Source organism: Clupea harengus, chromosome 17 (assembly GCF_900700415.2).
Source record: "Clupea harengus chromosome 17, Ch_v2.0.2, whole genome shotgun sequence".
NCBI classification, from domain to species: domain Eukaryota; kingdom Metazoa; phylum Chordata; class Actinopteri; order Clupeiformes; family Clupeidae; genus Clupea; species Clupea harengus.
The window spans coordinates 16,079,436-16,105,158 of NC_045168.1; the positions used below are offsets into that span (position 1 = coordinate 16,079,436).

The 25,723-nt window shown below is 45.1% G+C and overlaps 1 protein-coding gene across 1 annotated transcript; it reads left to right on the forward strand.

The window, feature by feature from the left end:
- The first annotated feature begins 6,134 nt into the window (after positions 1–6,134).
- Positions 6,135–24,886, forward strand: LOC105912770 (tetratricopeptide repeat protein 21B-like). The gene is made up of 29 exons (XM_042710325.1): positions 6,135–6,248; positions 6,633–6,762; positions 6,983–7,093; positions 7,309–7,475; positions 7,808–7,930; positions 8,172–8,329; positions 8,472–8,556; positions 8,822–8,920; positions 9,329–9,521; positions 10,123–10,220; positions 10,497–10,691; positions 11,578–11,713; positions 12,132–12,289; positions 12,543–12,752; positions 13,656–13,894; positions 14,103–14,175; positions 14,447–14,623; positions 15,087–15,225; positions 15,497–15,597; positions 16,471–16,641; positions 17,011–17,121; positions 18,304–18,385; positions 18,477–18,627; positions 19,560–19,718; positions 20,246–20,459; positions 20,654–20,884; positions 22,342–22,462; positions 22,955–23,022; positions 24,606–24,886. Exons 1-29 carry the CDS (start codon positions 6,222–6,224, stop codon positions 24,681–24,683), a joined length of 4,005 nt encoding a protein of 1,334 aa, XP_042566259.1. The 5' UTR covers positions 6,135–6,221; the 3' UTR covers positions 24,684–24,886.
- The last annotated feature ends 837 nt before the right edge of the window (positions 24,887–25,723 follow it).

A 25,723-nucleotide genomic window follows, 5' to 3' on the forward strand; every position in this document is an offset into this window, starting at 1 on the left:
GAGAGAGAGGGAGAGGAAGAGAGAGAGAGAGAGGGAGGAAGAGACAGAGGCAGACGAGGCCAGATGCATCTACACACATCAGTGTTGTTGTGCTCCTGAAGGGGGGGGGGGGGGGTATAGCTGATATTCAGTAAGACAGCACTGAAGGGGGGGGGGGGTATAGCTGATATTCAGTAAGACAGCACACATCTAATAAAGAGACACATATAAAGTTACCACTGTTGTTCTTTTTTCATATTACTATTCTTTTATTTATTTTTGTAAATGCATAAATGGCAAAACTTTTCATAAAGTAAGATATGTTCATATTCCAAATTCCAAAAGGGTACAAAATCAATCAACAACAAAACAGTTAATCAACCATGAAAAAGAAAGAAATAAAGAAGAAGAATGTCAGTGTTGTATTTCTCCTGAGGAGGGGGATTCAGAAAGGAAACATACACAAGTCTTTTCACAAATCAAGACACGCTTAGTGGTTTTACCACCCCAGATTTCCTCAATACCCTTGCTCTCCATCTCCTAACTCTCTCACATCCCATCCCTTTATCTCTACCTCCCTTTCTCTCACTCCATCCCTTTATCTCTACCTCCCTTTCCCTCACTCCATCCTTTTTATTCTTCATATCTTCATCAAACTCTGTACCTTTCCTTATTTCTTTCATTATCGTTTTCTTGTACACTTTTTGTTTATCATTATATATCTTTATCTATCAGTATATTATTATTTTTGTTATGTAAATCTAGGGTTACCATTTCATTCACCACATATTGTTCATTTTTCTTTATTCTTTCTTTCTGTCTTTCTGTCTTTCTTTCTTTGTGACTTTTATTATCTATTTTATCTCTCAGTATCTATCTTTGTTTCCTCCCTCCACCCCGCTTATAATGAGCACGGAGCCGAACCTCCCAAGAGTCACAGTGATGGACTCCAAATTGTAAACTCTGACTTATTTTTAGGGGCCACTGACATTCTAATCCCAGATAAGCCCGGTTCAACAGAAGTCATAAAGTGGAAAAAGACGACGCACAACTTCCTCTGAGTGCTTCTGCAGACCCACGGCTGACCCTACACCCTCTCTCAGTCACGCCGCTGTGGAAGTGGAAAAACACGTCCTGAATAACACACTTCTGAGGTGGACAGGGCACTGCCACTGCGCCTCTGAAGATGTAGCAGCACCTTGAGCGATGCCTCACATCCGTACGTGTTTACTACTTCTCCTGGTGTGGAAGGGGAAAGACCCCAGAGCTCGGGCTGGAGGGACGCTGGGAAGGAAGGAAAGAGGAAAAGAAGTCATTCTTTCCACACCAGACCAAAGCGCACATTGTGTGGGACTGCGTCTGCTGGAAAGAGAGGGGGGTATTGTCCCGCAGGCATCAGGGCGGTGGCAGGGAGGACGGAGAGTCTCAGGGCTATAAGGGCTAGTTATTTACACAGAGAGATGGGGACGGACACTGACATTTAACACCATGTCTGCAATGTGGGAATTTGAATGAGTATATTAACAGCATTCCCAGGAATTTAACTCCTTGTGCCTACTGTATAGTCTTATTGTACTGTTTTCACTGTAAAAATGACACTTTAACTCCTTGTGCTTATAGTCTTATTGTACAGTTTTCACTCTAAAAATGACACTTTAACTCCTTGTGCTTATAGTCTTATAGTACAATAGTGTTTTCACTCTAAAACATCACTCTTAATATTTTCTCCCCAGTAATGGCGCTGATGTTGAAGCAGGTTGCCTGCGGTTACAGGGAGTGTGAGTGTGTGACTGCTACAGCATCTATTTAAACAATCCGTTTCACCAACTTTTTAACTGTTTGTACTTTTCTCTACAGGTTAATATGGCCCATCTGAGCTGCCGTAGCGCTTCATCCTCTCTCACCACTGGCCCTTCACTGGGATAACTCCAGCTCCTCTCTCACCACTGGCCCTTCACTGGACTAACTCCAGCCTTCATCTCCTCTCACCACTGGCCCTTCACTGGGCTAACTGCAGCAGAGCACTCGGTGCCCTGGTGGCTGGGATGTTGCTGGGAAGTAACATTTTCACAGACCAAGAATACCAGCCCATGGGACTTCTGCGTTCAACAGAACCATTTTTCTTTCCCTCTCTGAACTCTCTCTCTCTCTCTCTTTTTCCCTCCATCTCTCTGCTCCCATATGCTGGGGCTGGCTGGGGCTCGTGGGCTGGGCTGGTATGTGAGGTCGTCGCCTGGGTTGTGACCAGACCGCATACGGCTGCTCTCCCCTTGTTTGGAGTTTGTGTTTTCCCATAGAAGCTTCCGAACAACTACGTCTCTTGAGCTACACCCCCCAGCCCCCCCCAGCTCAGCCAATCTGTCAGTCATTGGCTTTTTATTATTAGCTCTCTCTCCTATGGCTGTGCTGGCAACCACCCAACTAAAACACAGTTGTCAGCTGGAGAGGCCAGCAAGGAGCCTAACATCAGCCAAAGCATCCTACTCAACATGTAAATGGCCTTCTACAAACACACACAGAAGTCTGTCTCTTTCACAGCTGGGTGAAACCAGTTAAAGCTCAAGAGAGGTCCGTTCAAAGTGTCTTGCTGTGATTTTGACACACACATGTGCTCATAATTCAAATTGCTAAATTCGGTTAATGAAATTTACGTTCAACTTTAAATACCCATACACAATGTATGACTGTTTAGGTCAAAGTCATACATGGGGTTACTGACATTCAGCTTTTTGCTAACTTCTGATGTTGTATCCACTCACTACCTTCATCACACCTACAGTAACTCTGCACCACGTCTGTCTCTGATCTGACCTGGGGTCAGTCCAGAGCCCTCCACCGTGCGGGGATGTCCTGTGAAATATCTTGCTGCTGTTGGTTGTAGTTCCTTTTAAGAGCCATGAAACCCTTACCAGCGGACAGGCTGCGTTCCTTCCATCCTCCCAGAGGGGTGAGAGTATAACACACACACACACACACACACACACACACCCACACACTCACACACACTCACACACACACACACACCCCCCCCCCCCACACACACACACACACACACACACACACACACACACACACACACACACACACCACTGGACTAGAGAGGGTGGACGCAGTAACATGGACATGACCCAGAGGGTGTGGAGAATGAAAAACAGGACACCAGGACTTGGGCTTCGCCCTCCTGGAGGGGGGAAGGGTATGGGGGGCACCCCAAAGCTCCCTGTAGAGATGCTTCTAATCATGTTGGTGTTCGTCTCTGTTCCCGCTGGGATGTCATGACGGCATGTTTCCAGTTTGGTGTCGTAACGAGGTTAGAGAGAGTGTGGGGCCTGCTATCGCTAGATTACCACACAAACAGAGGGTCGTGCTCTGGGATGTCACAAAGAGGAATGGGTGTGAGTGCAGCGCCTGCGTTCACATGCTATCCTAATTAAACCAAGGGTTTCCCATGGTGCGGCTGCTTTTGTCTGAAGGCATGGCTGGATGGTGTGGTTTCCTGTTTTTTAGAGGCAGGATTGGGTTGTCCTGGGATGTGTATCTGTATCGGTATATCGTGGGTCACTGGGTTTAGGAGAAGGTCAGTATAAATTAAACAAGTATACGAATGGTGATGTTAGGTCTTACCTGACAAACAACTTTACTACAACCTTTGGATTTTATTTTATGGCCCCACTTACTGACTGTGGTCACCACTGAACAGCTGTGACACAGGGCTAACAGCTCTCCTACCAGAATTCTCCCCAAAAACGAATATATTTGGCACCCTCTACAAACTAGGTTTTTGATTAATAGCATCATGTTGATGCTGATACCACGATATTTCAAGCCATGCAGCATGTTTTGGAAGCTGTGTTCTAGCTCAATGTAGAGCCTCTCTGCCAAGCAAACACTATCACCAAAAATGGCAACAGAAAGATCTGTTTCACTCTCAGACATCAAAAACAAATATCAAAAATGTGGGTTTGGATATTTTCTCACACACTTTTTGGACATTTGAGAAAACAGGGGTTTATGTTTAGGGCTGTCTCGAGTAAAATGCCATTGTGTTCATGAAGGACTTTTCCATGATCATATCCTTTTGCATCTAAAACAAACAAGCTTGTTGAACAATGAACTCCCTTGTGTTACATATGAATGTCATGTAGCACATACTTCAGCTGCTGTCAAACTGGGCTTAGCATGCTCACCAAACAACTCCTGAATCTAGTTAAGAGCGGAGAAACAACGAATAAAGAGAGAGAGATTTGAATGTGTTTGGCCTCATCCAAGCATTGATAAAAAAAATTTACACTAGATTTCAGATGTTCCGTGTTATGCCATGAAATATGGCTATTTTAAAATAAATTAAAATCATCAGTCATTCCTCCATGTTCTCTTCATGCTCAATAAATTAAATTAAACATTCCATATGCTAAATTATTATTAAGCATCTGGTCTGATTTCCAAAGATTCTCATTAAATGCCATAATTGTGTTGGGGCCAAGCAGTGTTTTAAGAAACAAAAGTATAAAATGTCAAAATACTGATGCTAAATACATTTCTATAGTTCCAGTGTACAAGGGTGACAAAAGACTCACACTTTAAAAAAATATATATTTCAAAGTTTTCAGTATTTCCTCTTGCAGGTCACTCTTTATGCATCTGGGGAGATTCCTAAGATAACTGCCACCCATCTGGACTCTTCACAGAGCAGTTAAAGTCGTTTCACTGAAACAAACACAGGAAGTTCCCCCATAATGCATTTCCACATCGGCCAGACTATGACCATAAAAGGAATACAAATGACATGAGATATGATGGAGAGGCTAAACTAAATTTTGATCCTGTATCATGAGTTATGTCATTAAATCACACTCACACACACAGTCCATACACACACACTCACACACACCCTCTCCCCACACTCACTCTCACACACACACTCACACACACGTGCACGCACACACACACCCTCCCTCCACACTCACACTCACACACACAAACTCGCACTCCTTGATCCTCAATCATGAGTTGTCATGAAAAAAAACAAAGGCCTTTGTGCTTTTACACAACAATTCAAAATCAGTTTCCTATGAGGTTTTTGTCTGTCACTGTTCCGTTCTGGCAAGCCCAGCATCAAGAAACAGATCTCCCGGGCAGATTAGATGGAGCTCTGTTCTAAATTTTGTAGCAAGAAAAAAACTCAAAATGGTATAATTGGGGAAACAGACACTTTACTTACAGTAAGCATATGCAGTTGTTACATGTATACCTGGCTAAAGGGTACTATCATTATACATTAAATAGGCCTATCCTAAATGTCCATTGCCATGCTCCTTGATGCTGATTTTTCATGTAACATCTTTTTTAATTATTCAATCTATTTTTCTTCCCAAAAAACAGCCCGTATATTTATGGACTGCTCCTGAATTTTGCTTATAAGTATAAGATTTGTTTAATAGGATTGGGCATTTAGGACCATTGCAGTTCAAATGTTTTTGGAAAATATTGAGTTGGGCACAAATATATAGGCCTCAGAACTAGCCATCGTCTTTACATGTGTAGCCTGGCTCTAATATCTCGTTATGTGACTGTATGTGTGTTTAAATTCCTGTCACTTTTAGTGGCTTTCAATCAGAAAGGTAGGCTGCCTACGGCATGGAGGTTAGAACCATTGAATATGTTTAGCTGGGTCTCTTGAAGGCCTGTTCAATGAGACATCTGAAGTGTCTTCCCAATGATGCCGACGAAGGACTTCACAGAAAACGTCCACGAAGATTATACATGTAAAATCTTAGACTTCCAATATCTGATGCCGAATGTCATAGCTTCTCACGCAGGTCAATGGCGCCCTCTAGAGGACCGAAATAGCTCTGCTTACAATTAGACTATAGGACAAGTCGTTTCGGAGAGATCTGCTGTAACATTTCACATTTTAGAATCTAAATATTTAAAAATGGTTATTTTTTTGTCAGTTAAAGTAAATGCTTTTTTAATTATTATTATTTTAATTGAAACTAAACTAAACGAAGTAATGATCCCGGTTAGATCGATTAGTCTTCCTTAGGTGAAATATCCCGTTGGGTCCTGGGTTGTTAAGCAACTGAGAACGCCAAACTTGAGCGCTATCTCCCTAAACACCTATCTACTGTTGACAATCACAGACTCTCTAACGACAGTGTTTGGGAAGGTAAGGTGAACTGGTGATAGTTGGCAATCTGAAACGACAGAGACTGATTTGACTGCTTCTTATAGACTCACTTATGGCAGAAGATCACCCAATATGCCTAGTAAGTTTCAGTGACTAGAACTCCCAAATGCAGCGTACCACATTATTTTATTTTAAACATTTCTATATAGATATGGGATACATTTAGATAAGAGGCTAATGCTAGCTTCCAACTAGTTAGCTCTCTGGGTAAACTTAAATCAGAGGTAGGCCTAGTTTCAGCCATTTAAAGTAACAACTGATAAGGTATGGTAGCTTATGTGTAAGTAGTAATACAAGGAACTCCTCACAACTTAGAAACAGGTGTAACTTAGTATGACAGTTTACGTAACGTAAACAAACTGCTTACTTCAAATGAGATGATGATGTGAAGTGAAATAGTAGCACGAAGATACATGTTGAGGGTGTATTGAAATGAATGTCTTGACACATTAATTTATTTCAGGCTTCGGTTATATACTACTTCCGAGATGCGCAGTACCGACATGTCATCAATTCTGCAGAAGAATATTTGAAAATGAATCACAACGACCCAGTGCTTCAGTTGTTTAAGGCTCTTGGAATTTTAATGGAAGGTAAGCCCTCTCAAAATGACAGTACATACTTGAATAGCCTACTCCATTCTAAACCGTTTGATTATAGCCGTTTCAATAGTCAAACTGTTGATGCTTAATTGATACTGTATGTAAATTAAGATGTTCATAAGACCGGACACCAACGACAGGTTGAAAAGCGTTTACAAATCATTAGCATGAACATCTCACACGTTTAATGCTATGGCTTCATCTGTTACAGGTCGGACCCAAGATGCCATTACAGAGCTGCTGCAAGTGAGAGATAAACCAAGCGTCTCCATCGGTTCCGTACTGGCCCTAATATTTGCACACAGGAAATATGAATCAGTCGGTCAGTTCACACAGTAATTCATAGCTTTTGTATTCACATTGTCAGACATTTATCCATTGTGTTTGCATTGTGCAAATATGCAAATGTATATGCTGAAAGAATACGTTTGCTACCGTAAGTGGTTTGAATCAAATAATGCGTATATTAATACATATTAATCATAGATATTGATTGCCGAGGCAGCATATAACTTCAGACGTCTCCCCATGTTGCAGACGTAGAGGCCGTGTCGGACCTGGAGGCGTTGTTGCGGTCCAGTCGTAAAACGGCGGGAGATAAAGCGCTGCTGTACGCAGGCATGACCTTGTGGCTGCTCGGCCACTGCGCCAAAGCCAGGGAGTATATAGACAGAGCCGTAAAGATGAGCAACGACTCGCCTCAGGTCAGTGCAGCGCGCTAACAACGGCCGTAGGAGACAGCTTCCTGCTAATGACATTTTGAAAGGGGAACCGGGGGTGTTGAAATGAAAAGTGAGAATTTAGTGAAGTTATGTGTGTTTTGTGATATATGTGAATTGGTGCTTCAACACTGCAATTTCTCTAAAGTACTTTCTGTCTCTCTCTGTCTCACACACAATCTATCTGCCTGTCTCTCTGTCGGTACAACTATCTATTTATTGCCTATGAGAGGAAAACAGCTTAAAATATTTCTGTAGTTTACTCACAGAGAGTGTGGTGATGAATTGTCTTTAAAAAGTGTCCAAATCTGTGGCAGGCTCTGATCATGAAGGGCTGGATGCTGCTGAGCTCCGAGGCGGACCATGAGAGATCCCAGGCGGTGCACTGCTTCGACCGAGGGGTGCAGGATTCCAGCCATGTGCTTGGACTTATTGGCAAGGTGGAGTCAAGGTGTTCAATTTTCAGAGAGCACACATGTCCTTCACACATGCTGTAAATCGCTATGGAACCAACACATGAAATAACTACAAGCAAATCTAAAATCACTGAATGACCGATCTGAGCTCTGAACACCTTTGTGCTGTCGGCATCTTGAGCTTCAGGGTCCCTGCTGAGGGCACTGGAGATGAGGCTTGAGAGGGATGAGTAAAACAGGAGTGATAGCTGGGATTATCTTTCAGGTTGAGTTCTTCATGATGAAGCAGAACTACTCTTGGGCCATGGACGTGGTGAACCAGATCATAGCCTCCTACCCCACCTTCCTCCCCGCGCTCACTCTCAAGATGGGCGTTTTCCTGGCCCGCCAAGACTGGGAGCAGACGAGGGAAATGTGTGACAGGTGCACGAAACCTATAGTTAGATTTGGCTTTGAGTTCTTTTTGAATGCTTTTACTGTATGTCAGTGAGTTTTAGGCCAATGATTTTGTAGTTGTATCAGCTGTGTTTTAAATAATGTTTTGTTTTGTTTTGTTTTGTTTTAGAATCCTTGAACATGACAAGTGGAACTTGAGAGCACGTCAGATGATGGTCATTTTGGCTTTAGCTAAAGATGGGGACCTGACCAAGGTACACACAGAGCTGTTTAGTGCAGCGTACTTGCTATAAAATATCAAACATCACCGTTCATTCTCTTGATCTATTGGACCTTCGGCTCATTATTATGCCTTGTTTGCATGCAACCTCGATCATCTAGGTTGTCCAGGCTCAAAAAGGAGTGTCACTACAGAGGCTGAAAGCGAGCAAGCGTGTGACCTGTGCTGTCACGTGTAGCAAGCGTGTAACCTGTGCTGTCATGTGTGACCTGTGCTGTCACGTGTGTTTTGTGTTGCAGGGGAGGGACACCACCTACGCCTTAATCAATGCCTTAGAGTTGCATGAACCCTGCAACCCTAGACTCCAGGCAGACATGATCATGCCCATTAGCAGGCTGGTGAGTAGAGCCCTGAAACCCTGAACTCCATGCAGACATGATCATGCCCATTAGCAGGCTGGTGAGTAGAGCCCTGAAACCCTGAACTCCATGCAGACATGATCATGCCCATTAGCAGGCTGGTGAGTAGAGCCCATCATGCAGCTACTGTTCAGTACTGTTCTCTTCTCCACAGACACTGGAGGATGGGCTACATGTGATTGGGTTTTATTGATTGTGTCCTTTGGTTAATTCGTTTCACAATGTTTTCATTTGGCAGTATTATTTCTATTCTGATGTTTTTTGTTCGTGTGAATGCAGAGGCTGCATGAAACCTGTAGATGCCTTCAGAACAGTTACCACGGTGTGTATGTTCTTGAATAGCTCATTCGTTCACATTGTCATGTTTATTCCATATTATTCGTGCAGTGTGGGAACGATCAAGCGATCCTGGAGGCTCTGCTTATCTTCATGCAGCGAATCCACTACAAGGCAAAGGCAGACGCAGACATCGCCAATGAGGTGGGCCACCTGCTGGTGCTTCAGAGCAAACCCAAGGATGCTGTCAGGTGGTTCGCTACCGCCCTCAAAGCAGACGAGACCAGCTTAACTGCCCTGACAGGTACATAGACCAAAGCAGACGAGACCAGCTTAACTGCCCTGACAGGTACATAGACCAAAGCAGACGAGACCAGCTTAACTGCCCTGACAGGTACATAGACCAAAGCAGACGAGACCAGCTTAACTGCCCTGACAGGTACATAGACCAAAGCAGACGAGACCAGCTTAACTGCCCTGACAGGTACATAGACATAGCCTCTGTCTAACAGAACCTGACTGGAAACTTTTATTTTAGTTCATGTTACCTTGAGGGGGTGTGCTAATTTGTACTTTTTTTGGCACCAAAGGTGTGATTTAAAGGGCAATTTTCATTGGGATATTGTATATGTGGATATACATGTTAAGTGTGTAAGGACATGCATCTGTGTGTATTTGTTGTGTGTGTGTTGTGTGTGTGTTGTGTATGTGTTTTGTGTTTTGTGTGCGCATGCGTGCTGTGTGCGTGTTTTTGTTTGTGTGTGTGTGTGTGCACGTGTGCGTGCTGTGTGTGTGTGTGCGCATGCGTGTGTGTGTGTGTGCACGTGTGCGTGCTGTGTGTGTGTGTGTGTGTGTGTGTGTGTGTGTGTGTGGTTGTGTGTGGTTGTGTGTGTGTTCTCTCCCAGGCCTGGTGCGGTGCCAGCTGCTGATTGGAGACGAGGAGGAGGCAGCCCAGCAGTTGGAGTTTCTCAGTGAGGTCCAGCAGAGCCTAGAACGCTCCTCAGTACGTCTCACACACACACACACACACACACACACACACACACACACACACACAGCACACACGCGCACACACACTGTGTATAATAGAGTAAAAGTATTATAGTATATAAAGTATATATCTCAAAACTACAGTTGTAGCTCTGGTTGTAGAGTGTTTTGGTCCCCTGGTCTCCCCCCACAGTCCATTATAGCCCCTCTGTGTGTGTGTGTGTGTGTGTGTGTGTGTGTGTGTGTGTGTGTGTGTGTGTGTGTGTGTGTGTGTGTGTGTGTGTGTTAGGAGCTGGCTCTCCTGGAGGCCATCTCGTGGAATAAGAAAGGAGGTGGGCAGGAGGAGGCGATCAGCCTGCTGAAGGAGGCCATAGAGCTCCGCCTTCTTCCGCTCAAGGGCCGCCCCCTCAGCCCACTCTACCTCCACACGCTCGACCCCAACTTCCTCTTCGAGGTGGTGCGGCTGCACCTGTGCTACGTCCAGGTGAGGCCTCAGCACGCCTCTCACACACCCGCCTCTCACACACCTGCCTCTCACACACCCGCCACTCACACACCTGCCTCTCACACACCTGTCTCTTACACACCTGCCACTTACACACCTGCCACTTACACACCTGCATCTCACACACCTGCCTCTTACACACCGGCCACTTACACACCTGCCACTCACACACCTGCCACTTACACACCGGCCTCTTACACACCCGCCTCTCACACACCAGCCTCTCACACACCGGCCACTTACACACCCGCCTCCTACACTCTTTTGTGTGTGTGTTTCTAATGAGTGTGTGTATGTAAGTGCATGTATCTGTGTGTATTTGTTGTGTGTGTGTTGTGTGTGTGTGTTTCTAATGAGTGTGTGTATGTAAGTGCATGTATCTGTGTGTATTTGTTGTGTGTGTGTTGTGTGTGTGTGTTTCTAATGAGTATGTGTATGTTAGTGCATGTATCTGTGTGTACTTGTAGTGTGCGTGTTGTGTGTGTGTGTTTCTAATGAGTGTGTGTATGTAAGTGCATGTATCTGTGTGTACTTGTAGTGTGCGTGTTGTGTGTGTGTGTTTCTAATGAGTGTGTGTATGTAAGTGCATGTATCTGTGTGTATTTGTTGTGGGTGTGTTGTGTGTGTGTTGTGTGTGTGTGTTTCTAATGAGTGTGTGTATATAAGTGCATGTATCTGTGTGTATTTGTTGTGTGTGTGTGTTTCTAATGAGTGTGTGTATGTAAGTGCATGTATCTGTGTGTATTTGTTGTGTGTGTGTTGTGTGTGTGTGTTGTGTGTGTGTTGTGTGTGTGTTGTTTGTGTGTTGTGTGTGTTTGTAAAGACATACCCCTGACCCCTGACCCTTGACCCCTGCCGTCCCCAGGCCGAGCCCCATGTTCAGGGTCAGCCTCTGGACTTTGGCTTGAAGCACTGTGTCATGATCCTAGATGTGGCGGTGAGGGCCACCCCTGGGATACTCACCTGCTCCTACCTCATGGCCTTCGTCAAGTTCCTCGCAGGTGAGTCCAGTAGCCTGTACACACACACAGTACACACACACAGTACACACACAGTACACACACACAGTACACACACACAGTACACACACACAGTACACACACAGTACACACACAGTACACACACACAGTACACACACACAGTACACACACAGTACACACACACAGTACACACAAACAGTACACTTACACAGTACACTCACACAGTACACACACAGTACACACACAGCACACACACACAGTACACACACAGTACACACAGTTTCCCTTCACTCCTCATCCACTCTCACTCAGCTCTCAGGGAGCATCACGATGGAGGGATCACTCCAGTGTGGAGATGAGTGTGTGTGTGTGTGTGTGTGTGTGTGCGTGTGTGTGTGTGTGTGTGTGTGTGTGTGTGTGTGTGTGTGTGTGTGTGTAGGCGACAGTAAGGCAGCGCAGGTCTACGTGAGCAAGTGTCTGGAGAGAGAGCCCAGTCTGGCCCCGGCCCACCTGCTGCAGGCCAGACTGCACCTGCAGGCGCGCGACTACCAGCAGTGCCTCAGCTGTCTGGAGAACGGAGTCTCACACAACTTCCAGGTCAGACCGCACCGCACCGCACCGCCCCTGCGTCAGCACAGGCGTCAGCAGGATTCATGTCCTCAGGGCCCTGTGCTCCACTTCTGCATTCGGACTCGAAGATTTTGTGTTGTCTTTGTTTTTCTCTCTTTCTTGTTTTCTTGTTTTAAATGTATTCATTTCTTCCTCTCTCTCTCTATCCCTATATTTTATGAACTCTTCTGTAAAAAACAATCTTACGGTTTCTCTCTCTCTCCCTACTCCTCTCCCTCAGGTGCGCGACCTGCCGGGGTATCACCTGCTGAAAGCGTGTGCTCAGCGTGAGATGGGGGACGTGTCAGAGGCCATCCTCTCCCTGAGGCTGGCGATGAGTCTGCCCGGCGTCAGCAGGCCTGTGAGGGGGAAGGAGTCCTCCGTCAGCACCTGGGAGAGGGCCTCTGTGTTCCTGGAGCTCGTCCAGGCCCTCAGACTCAACGGAGAAGAGGTATCATACTGGCCAAGCTCTCGTTCCTGCTCTATATACTCAGCTGCACTGTAGTCCTCCACAGATGAAACTTCATGCCCTAGTGTCTTGTCATAAGAATTTCAGCGCCCAGTCAGTCTGACTCTGTGTTATTCTGTGAATCTGACAATAAAAGACTTGAAACTAGTACGTAGGACACACATGACAATAAAAGTCTTGAAACTAGTACGTAGGACTAGGGCTGAACGATTAATTGCATTTGCGATTTAATCGCGATATGATAGAACGCGATTTTCTAACCGCAACGTTCGCGATTAAAAACGTAATCTAAAAAAAATCATAATATTTTTTTTTTTTTTTTTAAGATGGTAAATTTTGCACACAGTGTTTATTCTTACAATGACTTTGTTTAAATTACTTAAATGCACAGTGGCAAAGCCACCGATTTGTTGTTCTTGATTCTGTAATGAGCAGTTAAATAAAAATTTTGATTGTGGGAAATTATATTTTACACTAAATGTATCTAATATTGTGTTGGTCATATTGAAATCATTCATTACGATTTGTTGGGAAAAAAATGAGGATAAAATAAAAAAAATCGCATATTAAATCGCAATCGCTATATTGGGGGGAAAAATCGCAATTAGATGATTTCCCCAAATCGTTCAGCCCTACGTAGGACACACATGACAATAAAAGTGATGTGACTTGCGTGCCGCCCTGACAAAACAGTAAGGGGCTTAAGCAAGCACCTTTATTTATTTCTATGCAGGAGTACTAGCTTCTAAAACGTTGTTCCCTGTGGTTATCATCCTTTGGTCCTGATTGTAATGGAAATGGTCATGATAGCTAAGTGTGGTCCATCCAGAGAGCCACAAACATAAGTAGCCTCTATAGTGACCTTGCCTTGCCCTTCTTGGTTAGCATGAAGCCACCAAGATCATGCAGGACGCCATCCAGAGCTTCTCCGACACCCCAGAGGAGATCCGCGTCCTGGTGGCCAATGTGGACCTGGCTCTGGCCACGGACCAGGTGGACACGGCCATCAGCATGCTGAGGAGCGTACTGCCGGGCCAGCCCAACTACACCGAGGCCAAGGAGAAGATGGCCTCCATTTACCTGGACAGGAAGAAGAATAAAAACCTCTACATCGCCTGTTATAGGTGAGCTTCTTGCATATCACTTCATGGAGAGAATCATTGCTTGCATGTGGGTGAGTGACCCTAGTGATTTTAAACCCTAACCCTAAACTTAACAGTATCCCAAGCAGTATCCCAAGCCCAGATGTTCTCGATTCACTCAGCCCATTTGTCCTGATTCATTGCTGGACACATTTTATTCATTATCAATGAAATACTGTTGTTTTTTTAGGGAGATGTGTGAGATGATGCCCAGTTCTCACTCTAGTGTTCTCTTAGGTGATGCCCTCATGAAAATCCAAGAGGTATTTTGAAAATGAAATTATGATTACAGTTATAGCTTTTTTATATGCGTCAGTTAAAGTTGTAAATAGTCATAGTCATTCAAGTCTTTCAGTCTTGTTTTAGTATTTTTGTTAGATATGTTTTCTTGACCAAAGAATTCTGTGTATCACTGTTCCATCTCCTACATTATTTCCAGTTGTATACCCATTTATTAAATCTTAATAAATCTGTATTAATTTATGTCTTTCAGTATAATAGTGTTTTGCATGAAAGGGGAAATAAATAGTTAAGGATGCATTTTACTATGAATTGTTGCATGCTGATGTGCTAAAACATAATTGTTCTGAACACCCAAAGCCAGAGAAGGCCATAACAGTGTACCAAGAGGCCACAGTGAAGGCCCCCAAAGATCCAATCCTTGCCCAGAGGATTGGTCAGGCTTATGTGAAGACCCACCAATATGACAAGGTACAGCTCAGACAAACTAAACCACTGCTGAGTATTTGCCCAGGCCTGACATCCACTGATACTAGAGCTCACGCTACACTCAGACCTCACATCTGCTGATACTAGAGCTAGTGCTACACTCAGACCTCACACATCCACTGATACTAGAGCTAACGCTACACTCAGACCTCACATCTGCTGATACTAGAGCTAGTGCTACACTCAGACCTCACACATCCACTGATACTAGAGCTAGTGCTACACTCAGACCTCACATCTACTGATACCACTGCTTATGCTACATGGCAACTTGAGATTTCTTTATTTGACATTTTTTCTGCGCTTACATCAGCAGTGCTTGTAGCCAGCAATGCATAAAATATATACTTGATATCATTTTGAGAAAGAAGACTGGACAAATAGAAACAAAAGATGGGAGGAGGTGCAGTAAGACCCTTGTGTGTTGCTTGTGCATGTGTTGCAGGCCATCCCCTACTACGAGACCGCCCTGGACAACCACATGCAGGACTCGCTCTGTCTGGAGCTCGTCGAGCTCCTCATTAAGCTGAAGCAGTTTGACAAAGCCCAGAACATCCTTGGGAAGGCCTTAAGCAAAGAAGCCAGTAAATAAATCCTCTATGAGATGTAATAAGTAATAAGCCTTAATATACATCAAGCCTTTAAGCCCTGTAATTAGGTCCCCTGTAATGCATAATAAGTACTAAATACTTATACATTTCAAGCCATGAAATCAGTAAATAAGTCTTCTGTGAGTTACTGTTGAATTGTTCAAACAGAGCTAGTCAAGTTGAAGGTCTCCCTGAAGGTCAGCTCATAAAAGAGATGACTGATGCTTCACTCTCTCTTTCTGTCTCTCTTTCTCTCTTTCCTCAGCCAGTGAGTTGGCCACCATGATGAGTTATGTCAGGTATCTGAATGCTTTGGCAAGAATCCAAGAGGAAATAAATGTCTCTCCAGAGGAAACATTAAAGAAGGTGTCTCCCCTGTGCCCTTAACACTGCACACCACTTTACCCAACCCACACGCTAAACTAGCCACTGCACACCACTTTACCCAACCCACACACTAAACTAGCCACTAAGCACCACTTTACCCAACCCACACGGTAAACTAGCATCACTTTACCCAACCCACACGCTAAACTAGCACCACTTTACCCAACCCACACGCTAAACTAGCATCACTTTACTCAACCCACACGCTGAACTAGCCATCACTTTACCCAACCCACACGCTAGACTAGCCACTGCACACCACTTTACCCAACCCACACGCTAAACTAGCCACTAAGCACCACTTTACCCAACCCACACGCTAAACTAGCCACCACTTTACCCAACCCACACGGTAAACTAGCCACTGCACACCACTTTACCCAACCCACACGCTAAACTAGCCATCACTTTACTCAACCCACATGCTAAACTAGCCAAACTAGCCACTATACATCACTTTACCCAACCCACACGCTAAACTAGCCACCACTTTACCCAACCCACACGCTAAACTAGCCACTGCACACCACTTTACCCAACCCACACGCTAAACTAGCAGTACAGTTTAGCAAAACTGTATAGAAAAATTGAGGTGGGGCTCAGCAACTTCAAATCCAGACACGAATATACTTATTTCTTTCCCTCTGTCTCACCCTCTCCTTGTCTATCTCTCTTTTGTTTCCCCCCTCTCCCTCTCTCCCTATCTCCCTCCCCCTCCCTCTCCCCTCCCTCTCTATCCCTCTCTCCCTCTCTATCCCTCTCTCCCTCTCTCTCTCTCCCTCCCCCTCTCTCTCTCTCCCTCTCTCTCCCCCTCCCTCTCTTCCTCTCCCCCTCTCTTCTTCTCCCTCTCAGGCCCTGTCTATTCAAAAGAAGGTGTTGAGGCGTGTGCCTGCGGAGCTGCTGGAGCAGCAGACGCCGGTGGCCTGCTGGCTGCTGTGTGCCGTGGCCCGGCTGCAGCCTCGCCTGGAGGAGGCCATTCAGCACTACACCGAGGCCCTGCACCACACGCCAGCAGACGCCAAAGTCAGTCACGGTCACGGTCACACACACTGGGTTCACTTCACTCGTCTGTCTGAAGACCAGACATGCTTTCCAAAGTTCCCCTAATTCCCCATAGCACTCATAAGGGCAGGGCTGTGGCATGGTTGTCATGGTTTTCTTAGTGGCTTTTCAAACCAACAGGAAGTGTGAGGACATCCAGATACCATAGGCTTTCCCACTGCAGTTCCACTGTTGAGATATCTAGATATGCATTACTACAGTATTCTTCACTGATTTCACTCATTTCTGGACAACAAAGATTGCAGTGGACATTACAGATTGCATTGGACATTACATATTGCATTTGGCATTAAAGGCAAAAATTAATTAAAATGAATTGTGTTTGTGCAGATTTCGCTTGAGATGGCCCAGCTGTATCTGAAGCACAACAAGCTGGACCAGTGCAAGGAGCACTGTGAGGCAGCCGTCACGGCCCAACCCAACCACCCCGCGGCCACCATGGTACCGCCCGCCACCCTTTAGAGCCGTATAGAGCATGGATAACTCACTCATCTCTGTGGTTGTAACTAGGGCTGAACGATTTGGGAAAATAATGTAATTGCGATTTTTTTCCCCAAATATTGCGATTGCGATTTAACATGCGATTTTTTTATTTTATCCACATTTTTTCCCAACAAATCATAATGAATGATTTAAATATGACCAACACAATATTAAATACATTTAGTGTAAAATATTATTTCCCACATTTTACATTTTTATTTAACTGCTCATTACAGAATCAAGAACAACAAATCGGTGGCTTTGTTTAAATTACTTAAATGCACAGTGGCAAAGTCATTGTAAGAATAAACACAAGGCATGCACTTTTTAAACACTGTGTGCAAAATGTACCATCTTAAGAAAAAAAAAGTTTTTTAGACCACGTTTTTAATCGCAAACGTTGCGGTTAGAAAATCGCGTTCTATCATATCACGATTAAATCGCAAATGCAATTAAGCGTTCAGCCCTAGTTGGAACTGTAAAGATAGAACCTAGATGGAGCCTCATAGAGTTGAATAGAATAGAATAGAATTTAACACAGTTTAGATACCGTCGGGCAGAGTTAAGGCCCGTCCACACTGCCAACAATAACTACGACAGCCACTGTAAATACTATAGTTTTAAATATCACTCCAGCTCATTACCATGGCAACGTCCACACCACACACTATAACAGTAACGGCATGAGCACCGCTTTCACAGTGATTGTGTGAACGCTAAGAAAATGACAGCCAATCAGAATCCATCAGGCTTCGCATTAAAACATTAATTATATTTCTGGAAGGTTTCCCCATAGTTGGTCAGTGTAGACGCTCATGTCACTATAGTTCCAGTTTGTCGTTATAGTTGTTGGCACTGTGGACAGCCCTCTAAGGTAAAAGTTGCTCAACACACTTTCAAAAATGTGTACATGATGGTTGCATCATTTTAACGTATTGAGGTCATCCTGGGTCACAGGAAGTCAACACTTTGATTTTGGCTCTCCATATTTGAGCCTCCTGCACGCCTCTGTTAATCCTGATCATGTCTGTTGTGTGTGTGTGTGTGTGTGTGTGTGTGTGTTTGTGTGTGTGTGTGTGTGTGTGTGTGTGTGTGTGTGTTGTGTGTGTGTGTGTGTGGTGTGTGTGTGTGTGTGTGTAGTTGCTGGGGGACGTGCTGTTCCGCCAGACGAAGCATGATGAGGCTGTGAAGGTGTATGAAGACCTGATCCAGCACTGCCCCGGTTCGGACACGTTCACACACACACACCTGGAATAAACCCCCATGGGTTAAAGTCTAGCAGGTCTCGTCATGGAGCATTTCCTGTTTTACAGATAACTTCCGGGCCATGGCCAAGTTCATCGACCTCCTGAGGAGAGTTGGGAAGCTGGAGGACATGGTTCCCTTTTTCACAGCATGTGAGAGCTTCTCCTCCAGGGCCCCCTATGAGCCGGGCTTTAACTACTGCAGGGGGCTCTATCTCTGGTGAGGGCTATAACTACTGCAGAGGGCTATAACTACTGCAGGGGGCTCCATCTCTGGTGAGGGCTAAAACTACTGCAGATGGCTCTATCTCTGGTGTCTGGTGAGGGCTATAACTACTGCAGATGGCTCTATCTCTGGTGTCTGGTGAGGGCTATAACTACTGCAGGGGGCTCTATCTCTGGTGAGGGCTATAACTACTGCAGATGGCTCTATCTCTGGTGTCTGGTGAGGGCTATAACTACTGCAGATGGCTCTATCTCTGGTGAGGGCTATAACTACTGCAGGGGGCTCTATCTCTGGTGAGGGCTATAACTACTGCAGAGGGCTCCATCTCTGGTGAGGGCTATAACTACTGCAGGGGGCTCCATCTCTGGTGAGGGCTATAACTACTGCAGGGGGCTCCATCTCTGGTGAGGGCTATAACTACTGCAGGGGGCTCTATCTCTGGTGAGGGCTATAACTACTGCAGGGGGCTCTATCTCTGGTGAGGGCTATAACTACTGCAGGGGGCTCTATCTCTGGTGAGGGTTATAACTACTGCAGGGGGCTATAACTACTGCAGGGGGCTCCATCTCTGGTGAGGGCTATAACTACTGCAGGGGGCTCTATCTCTGGTGAGGGCTCGTCCAGACGCAGTCGACCTCATAGACCTGAGCCACGCATCTATTTGATTCTGGTTGTGCGCTTATCTGTTGATGTGCATGCACCTAAATGTGGCAAATATGTGCACCTGTGTCTGTGTTTGCATATTTGCTTACGAATAGATCTGTGTGTGTGTGTGTGTGTGTGTGTGTGTGTGTGTGTGTGTGTGTGTGTGTGTGTGTGTGTGTGTGTGTGTGTGTGTGTGTGTGTGTGTGTGTGTGTGTGTGTGTGTGTGTGTGTGTGTGTGTGTGTGTGTGTGTGTGTGTGTGTGTGTGTGTGTGTGTGTGTAGGCACAGGGACCAGGTGACTGAGGCGCTGATCCACCTGAATAAGGCCCGCAGGGACAGGGAGTGGGGAGAGAAAGCGCTGGACCTGATGATCCAGATCTGTCTGAACCCAGACAAGGAGACGTTTGCCGGCCAGATGTTCCAGCCCGACCAGGAGGAGGGGTGAGCTCAGGCAAACACAAACATAAACACAAACACCACCCTGCACCCCCCTCAGCCGGAGGGGTGAGCTGAGGCAAACACCACCACCACCCTGCACCCCCCCCCCTCAGCCTGCCCTCTGGAGCAAATCAACTCTGTGGCAGACATGCGGGGTGCTACTCTGGTATTGTTAGCATCCATGCTGTGTGCATAGTGGCACTTTACTACAGGAATAATAATAGAATAGAATATGATATAATATAACCATCTGGATAAATACATGTTTTTTCAGTGTAGTAATGGTAAGTGCATTGAATAGGTATTTTAAATATGTCAAATGGGCACTTGGCAATACTGCTATGTAATGCAGCGCCTGTGTCCCCTGTGACTGGCCCTACAGCTGTGTTTCCTGTGACCGTGTCCCCTGTGACCGTGTCCCCTGTGACCGTGTCCCCTGTGCCTGTGTCCCCTGTGCCTGTGTCCGCTGTGACTGACACTACAGCTGTGTCCCCTGTGACTGGCACTACAGCTGTGTTCTGTCTCCCCAGGGGTCCCAGTGGTGGGCAGGCTGAGGGTAAGAGTGACGAGGGGACCCAGCTGGGCTTGAACACGGCCCAGAACCTGCTGAAGGAGTTCCGCACGGGTTCCAAGGCCAGTGTGGGGAGAGCCCACGTCCTCTTCAACCTGCTGATGCTGCACACCAAGGAGGAGGCTCACGTGCAGAACGCTGCCACCGCCTTCAGCGAGATGATGGCTGGGAAGGTAAGGAATGCACTGCTGCATTGCCACGTAGTAGATACATGTAGTTACAGCATGTAGTTACAGCAGGCTAGAATGTTCTGGAAAATAATATACTTACTCTGGTGGATGGGAAAATTAGGTAGACACTGGTTTGTTTGTTTGTTTGTTTGTTTGTTAATTTGTTTGTTTGTTTGTTTGTTTGTTTGTTGGTACAGCCTGACAAAGAGAATGTGTCAGCGCTGCTGGGCCTGAGCCAGGCCTTCATGCTCCTGAACCAGGTGCCGCGCGCTCGGAACCAGCTGAAGCGGATCTCCAAGGTGGAGTGGAGCGAGGAGAACGCCGACGACCTGGAGAGGAGCCAGCTGCTGCTGGCCGACATCTACATCAAGTCTGGGAAGTACGACATCGCCACCAAACTGGCCAAGCTCTGCCTCAGCCACAACAAGGTGAGACGCTCCACTGGCCTTGCATGCCGCACAGAGGCCTATTCTCTTTCTGTCACCCCTGAGACACGGTTCACATATGGGGAATTAGATGTGTGCATCTAAGTCATTGAAACCCCTACAATCAAGCCTTTAGGCAGGCAGTGATTTGGCAGGGGAGTAGCCTATCTCCGCCCAGGTCATTAGGTATATAACCCACTGCCCATCATTGCCCCTTCATCAGTTGTTTCAGATCCCACGATTCAACTTTTTCAAGCAAGTCTACTGTTATTTCTTATCGTAGCTTTACTTACCAGGACTCCATGTTACTGTGGCTTAACTGTCCCAGTTGCGGAGCCATACACTCCTCTCCAGGGGGTCGTAGCGACTGTCTTTCGGGTAAGTGACTGTTTTTCGTCTCACAGTGTTTCCAACTAGCGTTAGATACTAACCCATTGGTTAGCACACTCTCAGCCCAACTCTTGGTTTCAGCCTGTGAGGGGTTTTAAGCGCTCTGCATTTATTATCCGTATCGTTACATAACGTAGCAAAAACGTGCAAACACTTTATTGACATGGAGAAGAGTGACCCTCCCACTGATCGATCTTGCACCATCCATCAAAATGGCGGAATGTTGGAATGAATTAACATTACATAAGTACCGATAGTTGCACCGTTTGTCCAGGGGCTTATCAATACTGTTCTGGATTAGCCCATCTCCCCAACAAGTGTCTTCGATCCAGCCATGACAGACATGCAGGTGGCTTTTGTGGTTAAAGTTAAACAGGGAAACCCTGAGAGCAATGCTGCCTCTTAAGCATCGCCCGGGACCCATCGACCCTCCCGACACCAGAACTTTACATTCCATGACCTTTTCTATATCTGCAGATATGAGCTGTGCCTCATGAAGCAACCAAAGAAGAACGTCCGAGGGAACGCAGTGAGACCCAGCTCAGCGCAGTCTCAGAATGCGGGTCGTTCTTGAAACAACTTGCTCTGAGGGGGGCAATGATGGCCAGTGGGGTATATACACCTCATGACCTGGGCGGGGTTAGGCTACCCCCCCCCCCCCCCCCTGCCAAATCTTGACCAAATCAAAGGCTTGATTGTAGGTGTTTCTGCGACTTAGATGCATACATCTAGTTCCCCATTCCTTCGGAGACACCAGACATTTTAATGGGCTTGATCCCACCTTTTATGTCTGTGTGTGTGTGTTTGCATGTGTGTGTGTGGGTGTGTGTGTGTTTGTGTGTGTGTGTTTGTATATGTGTGTGTGTGTGTGTGTGTGTGTGTGTGTGTTTGCATATGTGTGTGTGTGTGTGTTTGTATATGTGTGTGTGTGTGTGTGTGTGTGTGTGTGTGTGTGTGTGTGTGTGTGTGTGTGTGTGTGTGTGTGTAAATATGTGTGTGTGTGTGTGCGCGTGTGTGTGTGTGTGTGTGTGTGTGTGTGTGTGTGTGTGTGTATGCTGTCCTTCCCTCAGTCCTGCTGTAAAGCGCTGGAGTATCTGGGCTACATGTCAGAGAGTGAGCACTCGTACAGGGATGCTGCTGAGCAGTACTCAGAGGCGTGGAGGTGCAGACACAGGCCCAACGCCACCATAGGTGAGAACCACAGACACCATAGAACCACAGACACCATAGGTGAGAACCACAGACACCATAGGTGAGAACCACAGACAAGGGTCTAGATGGCTATCATTTATGAGCCCCAAGACTTGCGATATCTACCGTACTAACAAACACCAACCGAACGCCTTCTTTTAAACCTCATTTTTAAAATAGCCATTGTAATCATCCTGTCAAATGCTGTATGGTCTACACCAGCACGTGCCTGCTTAACATCGTAGTCATGGCATTACATTTGAAATAGATCATAGATGGCCCACTGACTGAGTCTTATTAATGCTCACATGCATCCTGCTGTACTTTGGGGTAAGAGCTTGTGCTTTTAACCTGAAGTGTGCTGTCTTCTGAAATACAACAGCCAAGCCCACTGCACGCAGGTACGTATGTTTGTCTTGTCTGGGGAGGAGGAGGATGCACAGTGATCTCTCCGCACTTCTGTCTTTATGCCCTCCCCTCCCCCCTCCGCAGGGTACCGGCTGGCTTTCAATTACCTCAAGTGTAAAAACTACACAGAGGCCATAGATGTTTGTCACAAGGTTTGTTGCTAATACCATATTTGCACAGTTCACACAAAACCATATTTCAATAGTAGATATCTTCACTCAGTGATTTGTTGTTTCACAGTGTCAATGTCAAAGGGTATGAACACAGCTAATTATTGTTACTATTGCAATGAATTATGTGAGGCAATAACGTATAGTCAGAAAATAAATCCAGACAGGATGAACAGGACTCCTTTCCATTACGATACGTGAGCGGACTGCTTGTGTATTGATATGAAATGAGTCAGCAGCACAAAACCCGTTGCCAATGGCAGCAGTCTGTTTTTTTTTTTCCGGTCGTTATAAAGAAATATCGGAGCTCCGAATGTTGGGATGGTCCATTCAGTTCAGTGTAACTTTGTGCAACATTCTGAGGAGCCGCATAATAAGCTCAGTATAGAATATCGTTTTCAAAGCGTAATAGTGTGGCGTTTACAGCAGCCCTTGTCTGCCAACCCTTTCTCTTTTGAGGGCCATTCTCTATATACTGTATAGGCAGTATTTTTCGGAAGAAAACCCACAGGAGATGGCTTTTTCTGGTAATTTGGTCATTTTTCCCAAGAAAGTATTACCACTTCTTAAGACCATTGGGCAACTTCGGAGGGTGATTGCCACTGTCGCAGTAAAAAAAAAAGAAAAAAGGAACTGTTACTGTCTCTCCTCACTGCCCTGAATCTGATAACCCAGACTGCACTACATGTTGCTGTCTTCCAGAGAAAAAAACCCTACTGCATCATAAAGATAGTAGTTGGTCGTTTTGGTTGTCAGAGGTATGAATGGTTTTAAACCTAATAGGACATCATGCTGAATCTATGATGAAAGACTCAGATTTTTTAATACCATGAAAGGAGAGGTAAGGCTATGTAAGGACAAAGATGCACAGGAAGATTGAGAAACATCATCTCTTCGTTGTGTCCTCACATTCACATGACTTCTCCAGTATTTTTAGAAAAAAACACAAAGAAAACCTCCTCTTGCAGCTTTAAATCAACCCTATTATCATGTTTAGGTTTTCTAGAGGAACTTTAAATCATCCCTATTATCATGTTTAGGGTTCTATAGGAGGAGGATTGTAATCATGCTGAATCTATGATGAAAGACTCAGATTTTTTAATACCATGAAAGGAGAGGTAAGGCTATGTAAGGACAAAGATGCACAGGAAGATTGAGAAACATCATCTCTTCGTTGTGTCCTCACATTCACATGACTTCTCCAGTATTTTTAGGAAAAAACAAACAAAGAAAACCTCCTCTTGCAGCTTTAAATCAACCCTATTATCATGTTTAGGTTTTCTAGAGGAGCTTTAAATCAACCCTGTTATCATGTTTAGGTTCTATAGGAGCTTTAAATCAACCCTGTTATCATGTTTAGGTTCTATAGGAGCTTTAAATCAACCCTGTTATCATGTTTAGGTTCTGTAGGAGCTTTAAATCAACCCAATTATCATGTTTAGGTTCTAGAGGAGCTTTAAATCAACCCTGTTATCCTGTTTAGGTTCTAGAGGAGCTTTAAATCAACCCTGTTATCCTGTTTAGGTTCTAGAGGAGCTTTAAATCAACCCTGTTATCATGTTTAGGTTCTAGAGGCGCACCCTGACTTCCCCCAGATTGAGACGGACATTATGAACCGGGCCGTGCTGTCCCTGAGGCCTTAGCACTCATGCCCCGCGCAGACCAGCACACAAGTGTCTTCACTGCACCGACGCCTACTTTTTACATATTTATGCTTTAATTTAAAAGGACAAATGTACTTCACACATCTGTCAGCACTGTAGCCATGTAGAGGATGTTTTATAATCTATACTGATACTCTATTTATTGTATCCATAGATGGTTTGTGTTGTAGGTCTATAAGCTGTAAAATATCAATATTGTTCAAATAAAGCTACTAGACTATTATATGTGTGTGAATAAGTAATTGTTGTTTGTATTTGCTAAGTTCATATTAACTACAGAAGGCTTTCACGATATTTACTATATTAGGATTATATGATTGCATGATTACAGGCAGTCATTATTCCATTACCCAACTCACTGCTACTCAATGAAAATGTTGCTGAAATGTTGTTAAAAAGCACACACACACACACACGTTAAACGCTGTCGTTTCCTATTTATTGCAGAAACACTGGAATTAGAAGGCGGCATATTCTTGAAATGTATTGCATTTATGTGATGAACCTATGGTAACACAAGACTATTTTTGATAGTCTGCCTACAGAGACTTTGGAAATTAGATGTTTTTTTTTTTTAATTTAAGTTCCGTCTTTCTAATTTTTCACTGAACATCACCTTAACCAGGAATTGTAGTTAACAGTTTCAACAGATTGTTTATAATCTGAGAATCTGTAGATAGTCTATAGGGGACAAATAAACTGGAAACTGCCAATTTATGGTGATTCTGTTAGGATAAAATATGCTCAATCATTTCAGGTCTGTACAAAATCATTGCAATCAGGTCACCCAGGACAGACTGGCAGGGTAGAAAAAAATTAACTGCCCCTCTGTGTAATAACTTCCTCTTGAGGACCGGTTTTTCTCCCTGTTAACTGTTTTCAGGGCACCGATTGCGTGCTTCCCGCTGGCTGTTTTTATTACCCAACGTAGCCAGATCTGAGCGATCGCCGCTTCTGCCAGCGCAGTTACAGCAGACAGCCTGCAGAGGGCAGCACACCCAGTAATGCAACACACGGCC